The 15,826-nt window shown below is 56.5% G+C and overlaps 3 protein-coding genes across 3 annotated transcripts; 1 reads left to right on the forward strand and 2 right to left on the reverse strand.

The window, feature by feature from the left end:
• Positions 1–520: 520 nt before the first annotated feature.
• On the forward strand, positions 521–2,819 carry V2A60_000722 (uncharacterized protein; the record flags this gene model as incomplete). The annotated part of the gene is made up of 2 exons (XM_083252089.1): positions 521–712; positions 777–2,819. The coding sequence occupies 2 exons, from the start codon at positions 521–523 to the stop codon at positions 2,817–2,819; spliced, it is 2,235 nt and encodes a 744-aa protein (XP_083108215.1).
• A 1,671-nt stretch (positions 2,820–4,490) lies between these two features.
• V2A60_000723 (Retinoic acid induced 16-like protein-domain-containing protein) lies at positions 4,491–7,907 on the reverse strand (the record flags this gene model as incomplete). The annotated part of the gene is made up of 3 exons (XM_083252090.1): positions 4,491–6,510; positions 6,563–7,503; positions 7,614–7,907. 3 exons carry the CDS (start codon positions 7,905–7,907, stop codon positions 4,491–4,493), a joined length of 3,255 nt encoding a protein of 1,084 aa, XP_083108216.1.
• An 887-nt stretch (positions 7,908–8,794) lies between these two features.
• V2A60_000724 (uncharacterized protein) lies at positions 8,795–11,767 on the reverse strand (the record flags this gene model as incomplete). The annotated part of the gene is made up of 1 exon (XM_083252091.1): positions 8,795–11,767. One exon carries the CDS (start codon positions 11,765–11,767, stop codon positions 8,795–8,797), a length of 2,973 nt encoding a protein of 990 aa, XP_083108217.1.
• Positions 11,768–15,826: the final 4,059 nt, after the last annotated feature.

Genomic DNA, 15,826 nt, shown 5'->3' on the forward strand with positions numbered 1-15,826 from the left:
CCATCTCGTCCATCACCCACGCACCAAACGCCGACAACAATCTAGCATCCTACGCCTCATTCCCCCCCCGCGGCGCCCCGATTCAACTCGATCAGCTTGCCGCCCGTAGTCCTCATGTATCACTCGTGTGCTACGCAGCGTCTCACAGCTAAACTATCCAGGACTCTGTCGTGACATGGTGCCCATGCCGCACCTTGGCCGCAGGCACCAAGCCTTGCGTCCCTGTTGCACCAAAAATGCCCAAGCGTTTCACATGGCCTCACCGAAGGCTCGCCTGTCCCTTCGCATCTCTTCGGCCCGCCCTGCAGGGCTTCCTTTGACATGCTCGTACACGAGCCATTGATTCGTCGCCGACCACCGTTCCGCGCCCCAGAAAAACGCCCTGCTTTGTTCGACTGGTCTGTGACGCGCGAGCATCCCGCCGTGCTATATAAGACAATGGCCACCACCTGCAGTCCTCCTCCGGTCCTCCGATCGACCCGGATATAGACAAAATCTGCATACTACATCGACATTCACTATGGATCCTCGATTCCCTCTTCATCCCGCAGAATGCGGAAATTTCAAACGAGGGGACGGCCGCTGCTCGTTTGGAGCTAACTGCCGCTTTCTTCACTCGGAACTCACCGATGGTCTGAAAGGGCTCTTGTTTCCCGAACATCAGGCTGTTCAGTTCCGAAGCAGAGAAGAGAAGCACATCGCCCAAGACGAGGTACCCAGCAGCGAAACTGACATCACAGCAGTATCAATCACCGTCATGCTAACCTACTGTGCAGCTCATCATTCCAGAAGAGTCCTGGGTTCGCCATCTAAAAGGCGTCTTCGTCACCTTTGGCGCCGGAGCAACAATTGCAAGCGTTGCCATGCCTTGGGATAGCTCGGCCGCCCGCATATATAATCTACCCAGAGTCTCACAGGCGTCTAGCATATCAGCATATCTTGATCGCCAACTCTCCACCCAGATTCCCGAGTCAGACATCTACGTACTGCCCAGTAGCAGGAGCAGCGTCCGCAACAGGCAATTCGAGGTAGATGTTACCATGAATGACCCCAATTCTGCCCAGGAACTCGTCAAGGTTATAGACAGTGATCCTACATGCAAATTGAGAGCGGAGTGTGTGATCCCTCGCCAGCACCGGGCAGCCAGGTTCAATGAAATAAGCAGGAACAAGGTGTGCTGCTCGTGGCACAAACCGACCAGGACCTTTACGCTCACCTTTGCGGATGAATCCACCGCTTGGATGGTTCACGATGAGTTTTTCCACGGCCGATCCGTCATCTTCCATTGCAGGGTCTTGTCTCGCAGACCGGAACCCAGTGAAGAAGAAGACGATGCATCCAAGTGGACAGTCCAGATTAGCCGTGTGCCTGAGCTTGCAACGGAAAGAGACTTTGAGGCCGTGTTGGGCATGACCGACCCTCAAGTCGTCATTAAGAGGGGGCCGGCCACCTATGATTGTTCTTTGGAGAATGCGATTGATGAAATTATAAAAAGGCTGCTACATTTCGGGCCGCTGGACGCGGCCGCCACCACGTCGAGCGACAGCCAGAGTCGGCGCTACAAGCTGACGGTTCGCTTCGTGGACTCGCGACACGCAGCAGACGCCGTCCGGGAGCTCAAAGGGTCGAGGCTGCCCTTTGACAGCAACGGCATGCTTACCGTACAGCAGCTCTCCACCGTTCGGACCAGGATACCCGACCACGTCTACGCGGCCGCGGCGCAGGACCTTGACGCCCTTTACGCCGCGTGGAAGAAGGACTTTTTCGTGTCCACCATCATATCCAGGCCGCACAACCGCTTTCGGAAGATCAGGTTTGAGGGCCAGGTCCACGACAACGTCGTCGCCGCCTACGCCGCCTTTGAGAGCATTGTGGCGGGCGAGCTGCTAAAGGAGGACGGCGGCACGCTGTGGTCGGCCTCGTTCGCGACCAACGGCTGGGGCTACAACAGGATGCGCCTCCTCGAGAAGCAGCTCGGCGTCCTGGTGCTGTGCGACCGTCGGCAGCGCACGCTGCGCATGCTGGGCCCCCGCGAGAGCTTCGGCGCTGCGCGCTACGAGATTGCCAAGCTGTGCAGCCTCGACCCGCGCTGCGAGTTCTCCATCGGCCTAGACCCGGCCGAGGCCGGCGCGCTCCCCTGGCTGCTCGCCGGCGGGTACCGCTACATCCGCGACACTGTCGGCTGGGACAAGGTCGCGCTCGACGTGGCGTTGCAGCCGCGACGACTCGTCATCAGCGGCAGCGAGAGGGACCTGCAGGTCGCGCAGACGCACTGGAACAGCCGTCACAGGGCCGACGCGGCGGCGGCGGTGGCGCCTCAGCAGGAGGGCGCGAGCGGGGGTCCGTTGCAGAACGAGTGCACCCTTTGCGGCTTCAAGCCCGAGTATTGCCCCATCCAGACGCACTGCCGCCACATCTACTGCGGCGCCTGCTTCGAGGCCATGTGTCTCTCGTGCGCCGGCACCCCTGCCCGCACGCCCGCCGTCCGCTGCTACGGCGACGGCGGCCGCTGCAAGCAGATACTGACCCTGCCCGCCATGCAGGAGAGACTGTCGTCGTCGGCGCTCGAGCGCGTCTTTGAGCGCATGTTCACAACCTTTCTCAGCGCCAACTCGGACCAGTACCGCTACTGTCCGACGAGCGGCTGCGAGCAGGTCTACCGCGTCAGGGCGGCGCTTCCGGACGGCGCAGAGCCGCCGTCCGAGTTTGAGTTTAACTGCCCCCAGTGCTTGGTCGCCATCTGCTCCCGCTGCCATGTGTCGCACGACACGATACACTGTCCTCTGCTTGAGCAGGCAGAAGAACTGGAAGATTACTAGTATGTTCTGCCTTTTTTTTCTTTTCTTCTCCCCTGTCCGTCCCCCTCCCCCCCTTTCTGTCGTTTTTATGTTATTCTCGAGTTGGAAGGGAGGAAAATAGGGGAGATGAAAGGAAAGCACAAGCCAAAGTTGTAACTCTTACCTTCTCTTGGTCCTGGCCTCTTGCCAACTCACGCATCTTTATCTGTGACTGTGACGGCATCCAGCGAAACGCTGGAAGTCAACCATGTGCTCGATAATCGTCGCCGAGGAAAGTCCGTAGCAGGAGCTTCAGGTTCCCGCCGGCCGACATCTCCGCCCCGGCTAACAGCCCCGACAGGTCGTCCGTCCACGCGCCTTCGCGCCGGTAGGGGCTCTCGGGCTTGATCCAGTTCCACTGCCGGCGTGTCTCGGCGCTCTGGAGCAACGCTGCTTCGCTCCTCCCCCCGGACCGGCAACCGACATAGGTCAAACGGCACCGCTATTGTTGTTGTCACCCGCCCGCCCGCCGCGCTGTGATCCCGTGCCCACACAGCGGCGCTGATCCGCCCCAGCACTCTGCTCTCGTATTTCTGCAGCCGATAGCGGCGGCTCCTCTCATGCAGGTAGGCACCGAGTGCTGGTGGTGGTGATGCCGCCTCGCCCGGCGGGCACCCAGAGCGAGCCCAGGCTCTCGAGGCCGCAGAGGAGCCGCAGGTGGCTCACGGGAAGCGCAGTGGGCATCACCACCAGCAGTGACGGGCTCGGGGCGGAGTAGTAGTAGTGCAGCACGACCGCGACTCGCCACGGCGCCGGTATCCAGGCTGACCGAAGGCGAGCATGTGGTGCCCGCTCGTCGAATCTCTCAGTGGCGCTGGGGGAAGGCGGGCGAGACGAGCACAGTAGCGGTTTTCTTGCTGCTGCGCCGCGCCGCGTGAACTATTATTAGCCGGTGAGACCACGACCGTGGGCCAGGTTATTCAGTCAGTCACTTGCAGGGGGATGGAGTTGAACACGTACCATCTAGTTACCCATGTAGTCTTTGTTTTCAGCTTGCCGTTGCGCGCGGGGGCGTGCTCCGACAAGGCTCGCTGGCCGACGCCTTGTGGTGGTAGATTCGGTCGGCATTAAAACCCAATTACTAAGTACACTCTTCCCATCGAAATTCAAAGACCTTTTATTTCTTTCCTTCTTTAGCGTTCCTTTTTTTTAAAATGTCTTTACACATTTGTGAAGCAAAGACCCCTTGGTTGTTCGAGGAGGAGGGCAAGAAAAGGTAGTTGTATGATGAACGTTTTTGATTCACACTCGGACACGCCCTCGAAAAGTTTCGTTGGCAGGGGTTTTTTTTCTTTGGTCTTTTTTCCTTCTGCTGATTCTAGAAAACCAAAAAGTTGAACGATCGGAGTCAGGAAAAAATTACAAGAATGGAAAATGAATCAGTCATTATCAACAGTTGTATAGAGTGTCAAAAAACGAAATGGACGACGACAGAGGTATAGTATATAGATGTCAGCAATGCCATGTTCACCACTTTCCCCCTTTCCTCTCCCTAATCTAACCGTTTTCACCATGCCAAGAAAAAACGTAACCCGTCTATGTGCCAAGAAAAGGAAAAGAAAAAAAAAGCAAATTTTCGACCCCCGTCACTCACTTTGCCCCCGACAGTTTTCTAGTTTTTGTCTTGTCCCTGTTTTCTTTTCCCCGGTCCTACTACACGAATCGCACCTCGTCAAAGAGGCCCGCGCGGACCTGCATCAGGCTCGCCAGCTCCATCAGGAAGCTCTGAAAGATGATGACGTTGGTCAAGACGTGCGACACCGAGACGTGGGCATTGGATCCATCGTCAATCACGCTGCCCGTCTCAAAGTCGTCCGGCGCAATGGCCGCTTCACCGTCGTCGTCCTCGTCGTCATCATGCTCTCCAAAGTGGCGGCCCCGGTCGTCCTCGTCGTCCTCGTCATCATCCGAGGTCGAGTCGGGCGGCGGGCGATACGTCAGGTCCAGAGGAATCGGCTTGACCGAGGGCTCCGGCGGCAGGCCGACGCGCTTGGCCAGGATGCTCTGGTCCATGGCCGCGTACTCGGCCGTCTGGCTGGCGCTGATGCCCTCGCGGTCGGCGAGCGGGGAACGCGCGCCTATACCACCGTTGCTCGGCGAGATGCTGCGGTCGAGCACGTGCCCGCTCGGTGCGTACGGAGATGGGTAGTCTTTGGGCAGCGGCGCGCGTGCGGCGGCGGTGGCGGCGCGCGGAACGACCAGCGGGTCGCCGGGGACGGGACCGCCGGGTGTACTAGCGCCCGACGACGGCGTGCCCCGGCCTTGGTGCTCCCTCTTGACCGCGCGAGGACTGGACGACCTGCTCGGCGTGCCCAGCTCTGATAGCAAACGCTGTGCGAGCCCTTCGAGCGCAGAGGGCTTGGACGGCGAGCCAGTGCGAATCATCTCATCCAGGTTGCCAGTACGATCGGGCGTCGCCGGCGCGGGCGAGCCTTTGTGAGTAGGATGGGCCGCCAAAGCGGGCGGTTGTAGTGGAGGTGGGGGCGGCGGTGGCGGCGCGGGATTGTCCAGGATAGAGTCGGCCGTGTGGAACGCATCGCGTCGCTGCTGCAGCAGCTCGTTGAAGCGTGGGATGCTTGCCTTGTAGTTGTTGACCTGGTCGCACAACCTCTTGAGCATGCTGAGGATGCGCGGCAGGGACTCGCTGCTCCAGACCGGGCGCTGTCGGCATCGGTCCATGGCCTTGAGGAGCTTGGCCTCCTCCGACGAGTCGGCAGAGTCAAGCCCGTCTTGCGCGGCAGACTCTGCTGAAGCTTCACGCTGGGCCCCAGCTTCGCTTGCCGTGGCGGACGTGAAGCCAGTGGTCGTATTGCCGTCATCTTCGTCGTCGTCGTCGCCGTAGTCGTATGTGGAGGGGCTACGTGCCAGCCAGCCTTCGATGCTCATGTAGCCGCATACAGCCAGATCCACAATCGTCTCCGTGACGGACAGGTTCGTCTCGACGGGATTCAGAAAGAAACCATCTAGCAGATCCAGAATGGAATTCAGTAAGGGGTCATCCATGCGCAGCGTGTGCTCGCGGACGTCGCGTGGCGCGCCGGGCAGACTGTCCGGTATGGCCGGCAGCCGGTGGTTATTCGTCGACACCTTGGGTGCGACAAGCTTCAGAGAGCATGGGTGGCTCTCGAGCCGCACCATGGTATCGCGCAGTATGTTCTCATAGGTGTCGTCAAAGTTGCCGTAGCCGCCAATGGAGCTGGCCAGCTCCATGAGGTACTCAATCTCCTGCTCGTGCGCGCCGACGGTGCGGTTCACCGTGCGGCTGGGAAGCACCTCGGTCTTGAGAAGGGTGATGATGGCGTAGCGATGGTGCCTCTTCAGAATCGCCGACACCAGCTGCAGTGTGACATGGATGGTCTGCTGATTGCAGGACCGCAGACACGCGAGGATGAGATCGACGAGGTTGAAGAGGATCGGCGTCACCGTCAAGTCCGTCTTGGAGGCCATCATGGTGGCTAGATCCATCGACTTGCGCCGACGCGCGGCGCTGATCTTGGGCACCCGAGGTGTGGCGGTGGTCGACCCGCTGCCGTCGGGAAGAGCCAGGAGGTAGTGTAGGATGAGATTGATCATGTCGGGGTGATCAAGCGACTCGAGGATGCGGCGCAGGTACGTCAGCACAGCAACGGAGGAGCCACCGTCGATATCCGAGGATTCAAGAAGCGAGGGGTATCTGTCTTTGGTCAGCAAGTGGTGGCCTTGACGGCATCTGGCGATGCACGTACAATAATTGTTGCAAGAAAATGACTTGGAAATGCTCGAGCAGCGTGGACTTCACCTCCACCGACCGACAGTGGTTGAGGACGTCCTGCCAGAACAGGAGATGCGACAGGAACGTCTCGAGGTGGGAGCGGAACTCGGGCGCGCACGAGCTCACAATCTCGTAGTTTGACGTCGGGTGCTCGTAGTCGGAGAGGGCGAGGATTGGGGGCAGGTCGTGGGGGAGGTGGTCGATGACGAGCTTGCGGCTCAGCTGGCTGTAGAGGGCGCCGAGGCCCGTGGCCATGAGGGTGGACAGGTCGCTCTCGACGATCCACTGCTCCAGCGCGGCCGAGTTGGAGGCGGCCTCGATGATGTAGAGCAGGCCGGTGCGGGCAAAGTCGCCGACCTTGCCCTCGTGGTGGATGTAGTCCATGAGGATGTAGAAGAGCGGAAAGTCGGCGCGCTGGGAGCGGCCGGCGAAGCGGTCCTGCACGTCCTGGCCGCGCTCGCTGGCAAACTGCGCGGCCGCCTGGCCGGCCTTGAACCAGGCGGGCAGGATGTCCGGGTCGAGCCGGATCTTGGTGGTGATGTTGAAGGCGAGCTCGACGACGCGCGACTCGGTGTCGAGCCCGAGCCGGACGCTGTTGACGCCCGTGATGCGCACGAGCAGGTTGGTCAGGCTCGCCGAGAAGGCCGGGTTCTCGACAAAGGCCTCCTCCTCGCTCTCGATGAGCGTGGCGAAGAAGAGGACCGCCTCTTTGATGATCCACTCGTTGTACGACGTCGTCGCGATCTTGCCAATGGGGACGTAGATCTGCCGCATCGAGGCGTACTGGATGCACGGGTGCGGCAGCGGCCGCCGCGACTCGTCACTGAGTATGTTGGTCAGCTCCTGGAGCCGAATCTCGAGCGTCTCGGCCGCGTCGCTGTCGCGCACGAGATTGGGTGAGCTTCGCCATGTGGCCTGCGCGCGGAGGGGGAGAGGTGGAAGAGAGCGTTGGTTAGCATGCAGCCACGACAGCAGTTTGCAAATGTATAAGGAAAGCCACACAAAGGGAAAAAGAAATAACGTACCAGTAGAGTTCCGTATTCTTTTTCGAAGCGATGGAGTCGTTTGGCAGGATCCTTTGCCTGGTCCTGTCGAGACGACCCAGCCGACAAGGGGCTTAACAGTCGCGACCACTTTCCAACACGCCAGTTCGTTAGCAAAGCTGGCCAGTCTCTCAATAGTATATTCCCTCTGCTATCTCCCGCGCCCGTCACCACATCCTCCGGAGCGTACCACGTATGCTCCAACTTTCGGGTCTCCGTCGCGTGCGGGGGGTTCGGCTTCTGGCGTGTAGTCGTCCAATCTCGTTTTTCGGCCATGTTTCTTCCCGTTCACTCTTCAGGTAGGCCAGAGTAACACAAACAACAGACGAAAAGTGACCAAAAAAAAATCAAAAAAGTAAAACAAAACTTACAAAGTCCATAGCTGCTGTCACGTCATCGCTTAAGGGCGCTCAATCCAGCCGAGGAGGGCAAAGGCTCTCTTGGTTCTGTGTGGTCGGTTTCCGTCTGGTGTCGCAGGTATGTGTCGGGTTCCTGGGGGGGTTTCTCGTTTTGGGGGGACGTCCAGGCGTTTGGCGTCGGCAGATTTCGTCTGAGGAGGGGAGGGGAGAGGAGGGGAGAGGCGGTTAGCGGTCGTCGTAATGCGAGGTAGACAACGAGTTGAAGCAAATTAGCCTGCTTGGCTTGCTTATGCCTGGTTCGTACGGCACCGACGTTGTTTTGACATGAATGACTTGGGGAAAATAGCAGGGGATGATGGTGTTGAAGAGGTGCCTGCAGCCTACCTAGGTAGTTGGCTGGCCCTAGCTTTTTGGTCAATTATGATGTATTATTATGGTCTATGCAGGTACGTCGCCGGGGTGGTGGAGCAGTAATCTCCAACTATGTACTGGTACGGAGTACGCCTCTCAATTAATACTTATTGCACTCGCACAATATTCTGTTACATTGCGATTCCAATATCCCTGCTCCGACATTATTTAATATCTCTTCTCATGCAAAATGGCCATGGCTTACATTCACATCCAGTCATGCATCCAGTCATGCTCACGTTCATCTTCATGTTAACCTTGACACAAGCAAAGATTGGAGCAACTTGTTCGGAAATCACCATGTTAAGACTACACCTAACTGCTGTTATTCCAACTGCATACCGCTGTAAACGCTGCGTCCTCCTCCCTCAGACCAGGGCATAACCGCAAGAGTCAGATCGGGCTGCCGTCTCCACCGCTACCGCTGCTTCCATTGCTTCTGTTGCCACCCATGCCTCGGTGGCCTTGGCCCGGTTTGCCAATCGGTCCAATGGGCTGCTGGTACGGAAAGTAGGGCGACGTCTGCGGGCTGCCTTCGCTGGAGCCGGTAAAGCCGCTGACGTCGCTCAGCATGCTAGAGCTGCGCATCCGCGCCGTGGCGTTGTCGTTGGCCGTCGTCATCAAAGGACCCTGCCACCCCATTGTCGAGGGGGGAAGAGCAGGGCCGCACAGGGCCGCCTGCATGTCAGCCGACGTGCCAGGCCATAGACCACCAGAAAGACCGGTCGGCCCAGCATGCGGGTTCCACGGAGCCGACTGCCGAGGTGGAAACGGCGTGATGCCAGCGTCGAGGCCCTCCATCATGACGCCGTTCCCGGTCAGCATCGCGGGCGCCAGAGCTTCAAGCTGGCCCTGCAAGTTGAGGACCTGTTCCACACGAATTTCATTCTCGGCACGGAACTCGGCGATGCGAGCCTGGTAGGTTTGGCGCATGTCGGCCACCTTTCTGAGATGGGCATCGCGCTCCTGCTTGCGACGCTCGGCCTCGTTGAGTCCTCGGCTGTTGGCGTCGGTGAGGTTGACGAGCTCATTATCCACCTTGGCGATGCGAGTCGCAATCTTGTTTCGGCGCGTATTGAGATTCGATCGCTCCACCTCCTTGGCCTTGACCTCGCTTTCCAACTCGGAGCGATGCTTGAGAAACTCCTTTTGAGCGGCCTCAAACGTCTTCTTTTCGGTCGCAAAGGTGCGCTCAACCTTTTTCTTGTTTTCGGCCAGTTCCGGGGACGAATCGTAGCGTTTGACGGCATCCGCGAGCTGCTCGGTCTCACGCTCTGCCTGAGTGCGCTGAGTCTCCTGCTGGCGAATCTTTTGCCGGTGTTTCTCGTCGCTGCTTCCGGCCGTGGCGAGCTGGTTGTCGGTGGCTTCGTTTTCCTTTTTGAGCGCATTGATGCGAATCTTGCAGTCTTTGCGCAGGTTCTTCAAGCGAGTCTTTTCGTGAGAGAGCTTCTCCTGCGCGGCTTCGATGGACGTCTTGAGCGTGGTCACGGGCGAGTCAGGGCGCAGCGACTGCGGGCCGTCGGAAACCAGGGGCGACGAGCCATCACCGGATCGCAGCACCTCCTTGATGGTACGAATATTGGCCGTCAGGATGACCTTGTCGGTGCGGCTGTCGACAAACTCGCAGACGTACTTGGATGCCGGGCGTAGACCGTAAATGTCGCCGGTCCAGCACGACGCCTCGCTCGGCTCCTCGTCGTCGGGCTCCTTGACGGCGTGCAGGCGGGTGGGCTGCCAGAGAGCATTGTTCACCTTGACGTAGAATGGTTTGCTGGTGTCGATACCAGGCGGGCGGGAAGGCGAATCCAGGCTCGGTCCCGAGGAAGAGGCAAGAGACGAATCGAATTCGGCATGGGCAAAGTAGCTCGTGTTGAAGCAGACCTCATCGCTCCCCACATACGTGATCCAGATCTGCCTCGGCTGGCGGTAAAAAGTGGCATTTCCCAGGTTGTGAATATCGGTGGCATTGGCCCCGGCCGATTCGGAAGGGGCGTGTGTTAGCTCATATTCCTTGACGACGACAATTTTCGTGCTGGCGAGGGCAGCCCAGAGCGGTTGCTTGAGGCGCACCTGGGCGCTCTGTTTCCTCCGTTTTTTAGCGGTGGATAGCTGCGGCGTCGGCGTCGGCGGCGGCGGCGGCGACGGCAGCGGCGGAGGCAGGGTTGGGGTAGATAACGCGGCATCGGGGTCGTTCGAGTTTGCGCCGACATCGTTGGTGGCGTCGGGGAGCGCAAGCTGGGGGCCGTGCTGCTTGGTGAACTCGGGTTCGGATGGGTTGGATGGGTTGGGGCCGCCTTTCTCGCGGCGCAGATACCATTCTCGTATAAATCGGACAAGGCTCTGGGTTAAAATGTGTATGGCGAGGACACTTCTGATCCATGCATAGGGGCTCGAGTTATCGTAGAGCTTGCTATAGTAGCCTATAGGAGTCTCCTCGGAGAGGACCTTTTTCCAGGCGTCGGGCATGTTGGGCACGAGATGACCCCACTGGGATTGGGTGCCGCGGATTATGTGATAAAGAAAGACCCAGGTGAAGCCAGTGCGGATACCTCGAAAGGAGGGATCGTTGCGGGTGGCGCCGCCGAGGGTGATGGCAATGACGGGCTTGGCAAGGTCGAGGACGGCGTCCTGGATGGGGGCCCAGAGAAAGAGCCATATGAGCAGAAAGAAGAAGTCCATACAAGCGACAGTGACGAGCGAAGGGGTGGTGGAGTTGCCGTCAAACATTTCGGCGAGGTTGAGGTTCATGCCAGAGTTGGTCCTGACCGGGGGGACAAAGGTGATGCAGGCAAAGATGCCGTAGATGACCAGAAGGGAGACGGTCGGAACGTGCATGAGTATGATGAGGATTGCGAGGGTGTCCTGCATGGGAAGCGCGCGGAGGACAGTGGAGGCCATGTCGAGGATACCTTGGTCACGATGGACGTCTGTGTTTTTGAGAGTATTGACGTCAATCTGCCGGTGGTGGGCGCCATCAAGGGGAGCGCCGTTGGCACTTCCATTGGGAACGTGGGTGGCAGCGTTGTGGAACAAGAGATCGGACGAAGACTCGGATTCGGTACCTAGAGAAGGTCTTCGGGCAGCGTCGAGGGCGGTCTTGTCGTCGGCAACTCGGGTGGAGGAGGCGGAGGCATCGACATGGGCAGGCGAGGGGGCGGCGCCGTTGGCGTGGCCGTTGTGAAGCGGCGAGGGCGTGGCGGAGACGGCAGCACCGTTTTCGAGCGGCTTCGGCGAGGGCGCGGCGAGGGCGGACTGGCTCTTTCTGGCGGAACCCCGTTTACCGGAGGCTACAGGGCCATTGTCGTGCTTGGAGTCGCGATGACCGCCGCCGGACTGTCGCTTGCCAGAGCCTGAGGCGCGAGGCATGCGAAGCGCTGGGGCTCCCACTCTCTGCGCGGTCCCGAGACCTTGGAAGAAGGTCTGGACCAAACAGCAGGGGAGGGCGAGGGAGTGACTGCGGCCAAGGTGTCAAGGGAAGGGGTTCGAAGGAGGGAGGGCTGATGGACGTTGCGCCTATGTTGTGCGGCCGAGGCTTGGTGGGCAAAAAGGCGAAGTCGGTTTAGAGTCGGGTCGGCATGCGTTCGTGGCTCGATGATGGGAGCAAATGAATTTGGGGCCCGAGTTGTGATTGGTGGCGCTGGACGAGTTTTGACGGAGAGATGCAAGTCGAAAATTGAACGCACAGGCACGCCGTCGCGGCGGTAGCCAAGGCAGGCGGCGACCAAGAGGAGTCGAGACAGCTGCAGCCGAAGGGTGTTGGTCTTGTGTGTGCGAGGTGCGACGGGTTGGTGCGATGGGTGGTGGTGGTGGTGGTGAAGAAAGAAAAAAGAAGGCCCTGGCAATGTGGAGAGAGGAGATGTTGTGAGATTTTCGGCTTGGACGGGCGGGCTTTTTGGGTGGGCTGGGCGAGGGTGCGAGCCAGCCAGTAGCAGAGAGGCTTTTTTTTTTATTTAGAGGGGGGTTAACGTTGAATGGGGGCGATGATGCAGAGAGCTAAGTACGAAGGGAGTAATGTTTTGACAGGCAGGGAGGCAGTGGAAATTTTGCATGCAAAAAGGAATGGGGCTGGCTCAAGGCTGATTCAAGACTACTAATTGAGAGGTTATTGGTACCTATGTGATGGCTATATTTACAAGCTGTTTGCATCTTCTTTGCACGATATGGCAGGGTTTCTCGGAGTCATTGATGGCAATGGGTAATTGACGGGAACCTAGATACAGGTAAGGTGCAGTGGGCTGTATGCACTCTGAGTACTTTACAGGCCCTGTAAGCAGGTATCGTATAGGCCCCTGGTGAGGTAGGGTAGGTACCTCGGTAGTGGGCACCTAGATTGCGGGCTGCTTAGTGGCTGGCCAGCGGGAAAGAGCACCGAGCCCTGTAGACAGGTGCTGGGGTACACTTGGTTAGAGGTAAGTACCTAGGTGCTGGTAGGACTCGACTGCCTACGGATTACTTCCATGGTAAGGGACAGAGGTGATTAGGTACGTAGTACGTAGTACCTGGGAGTAATAAGTGAAGCCTATTCTCCTACTTGTTGCCGACGCAATAAAGAAAGGAGGAAAAGAGAAAACCATTCAAATAAATCAGTCAAAGAATAGGGGTAAAAGAAAACAAGAGGAAATCGGACACAGATCGTTTCCATGCCTGGCATCGTCTTTCATAATACGATTCATTCACAACAATAACAAAAAAAAAAAAAAAAAAGAGCCAGTCACAAATACGGTTGCACAGCCAAGCCACCAAATGCCATGGAATACCCGCGAACAAACTACTAATAAAAGAAGCAATCAAGCCTTCTTTTTTTTTTCTTTTTTTGGTTCAAAGGGATACTTAGAGGGGGACGGTGCCGAAGCTTGTGTGCCAATTCGAGAATTGATTATTTTGGCACCTGACAAGGATCACACCTCTCTCTCTCTCTCTCTCTCTCTCTCTCTTCATTTGTGCCTTGTCGCCGCGGCGAATTACCAGGCACTCAGCAAGGCAAACAGGGTGCATCGCTGTAAAAGTACCTATGAGAACCGCCCTCTTCAGTGGGTGTACACAGTTGACTTGCAGGGGACCCTCCCCCCTAAAAGTACCACTACTGGTGATAAACCACCAGAGAGGGGGGCCCCATTGGATCTCTGCCCAGTGCCCACTGGGCCAGATCGCAGCCGACATGTACCGAGGGCCAAGAGGATACTAGGGTACTCACTCATTTTATTTGGTAGGGGGGGGGGCTTTTTTTTAAAAAAAAGGAAAACAAAATCGAAAGAAGAAGAATTTCAAGGCTTGCAAGGGCGTGCGCGCCGCCACTTGTCCTGTGGCTTTGCCAATGTCTTGTAGCTAACGTGTGGCGTAGGGCGATTTTGAGCGTTCGACATGATAAGAATAAGGGCATCTACCTACCTAAATTAGGTACAGAGCGTTACCGACCAACTACAGACATCTACTTACCTTGTATACAGGCCTGTTTATTACAGCAGAAACAGCCAGGGAAACAGAGCATACTTGGGGAACCAGATTTGTCCTCGACAATCACACCTTCTTTTTTGGCCAGTGTTGTATCCGTATTGCCCTCTACTTTTTCTTTCCTTCACTCAAGTTCTACACGTGCCCTTGGTCTTTGAACAGGCGTCATATCGCGCCGGCGCCGGCACCCGTCCGCTGGGTCGGGCAAAATGTAGTTGCACGCAAAGCGGGGGGGCAGAGAGAGCATCAGTAATATAAGTTACTTGGGTTGATCAACAACAGCATGCACCATTCATTTCAGTGATTTGCACTCTTCATTTTGTTGAATCGAGTGTCTCCATTCTTTTTAAAATAAAAAAAATAAAAATAAAAACTCCTGGTCTTTTTTGTTTTTGTTTTTGTTTTTGTTTTCCACTGCTCCCCAGACGTAGTCTGTCTGTTCACTCCCCGTCGCAGACATAAATAAGCTACTCCGGCTGTGCCGGGGGTGGCTTTCAATGTCACGGAAGACGAGACATGTCGCTCAATAACCAGAGAGATATTGACTATAGACAAAAGTCCCTTGATCTTGCCAAGTCTGCTTCATCAGACCTATTCAGCATTCCCTTTTTTTTTTCTTTTTTCTTCTTCTATGCACAGCCGGTTGAGTGGGGGGCAAGAGGAGGAGGACTGCCGCTACTACATTACCGGCTTTCATATCAAACAGCAGCATCGCCTGCTTATATGTGGCATTCTATTATATAGAATGACATGCCCGCCGGGGACCCCCCACCCGACTAGGACGAGTCCGACAAGGCCAAGTGTCGATAAATAACTGCTCAACAATCTAATAAACGACAAAAGACGGTAGGCCGTGCATGATTCAGATGATGCCCGGTCACATCGGCTCTCGGATAATATCAGCAAGACGATTTGCCCACGTCGGTGCTGAAAGCGGCACACTTGTTACTTGTCCATGGCGCATGAGCGGCCTGCCTGTTTTGTTCTTTTCTGTTTTCTTTTTGTTTTTTGTTCAAAGAAAAAAACACAGAACCTCTCACCAAGCCCTGCCGCCCACACCACTGGATGGATGGTCGCGTGCTTATTCTCTGCTGTACGAGGTACCTTGGTTCAATAAAGAGTTTGTACCAGTAGCTGCGGATTGTGCGACTTGCCAAAAGTCTTGGTCTATGCTCTGATTTTTTTTTACATCTGTTTTCTCATTGGTTTCTTTTTTAACCTCCTTGGACTGCCTCTTACTGCTTCTTCTATTTGCATAATTTCGCTGCCTGGTTGACTTACGGATCCCCTCTGCCCACAATTCACCGGCGCCTTTCCAATTCTTGAAACAAAAACGCACGCGTCTGCCTATCCATGTGAAAATATACACATGTATTTACTGGGATACATGTACAAAATATCTACGTACCTACAGAGCAGTGGCGTTTGCATGAATGGCAATTGCGTGGCCTCTCCAAGTTGCTCTCGCTCACCTCGGGCGACCGGACCCCCCCTCCTTCTCGGATCTTGTACGTAAATCGAGGCTAGCCGGCTATTACCAGTTATATCCTCTCTGTCTCTTTTTTTTTTTTTTACTGCTTTTTCCCTTCTTTTTCTACTACTTACTTACATGTCACGAATGGGTATTAATAATAGACAAGACATGGCAACGGAGCGGGGGAGCTTGTACTGGTAGCATCACAGTCGTGACTAGAGTTTTTCTCCCTGCTAACTTGGCAGCCAAAACCTGAAGCCAAGTTCAAAAGCTGCATATACTCTGTACTGGTAGCTTACATGTTCTTTTTAGGGGACCGGGAACCCCGCAATTAGAAAAAAGCTTTCTCGCTCGACGAGTTAGGCTTCTCCCATTCTTTTTTTTGTCCGTTTTGTCTCGGGAGCTGGACATGGTGACGCGCGTCAACATTAGAGCTTGCTTTACATTGCTCACCGGCCCCCCCAAGAGAGAGAGAGAGAGAGAGAGAGAAGATCTATTTA

This window comes from Cordyceps javanica, chromosome 1, assembly GCF_051103115.1.
Source record: "Cordyceps javanica chromosome 1, complete sequence".
NCBI lineage: Eukaryota > Fungi > Ascomycota > Sordariomycetes > Hypocreales > Cordycipitaceae > Cordyceps > Cordyceps javanica.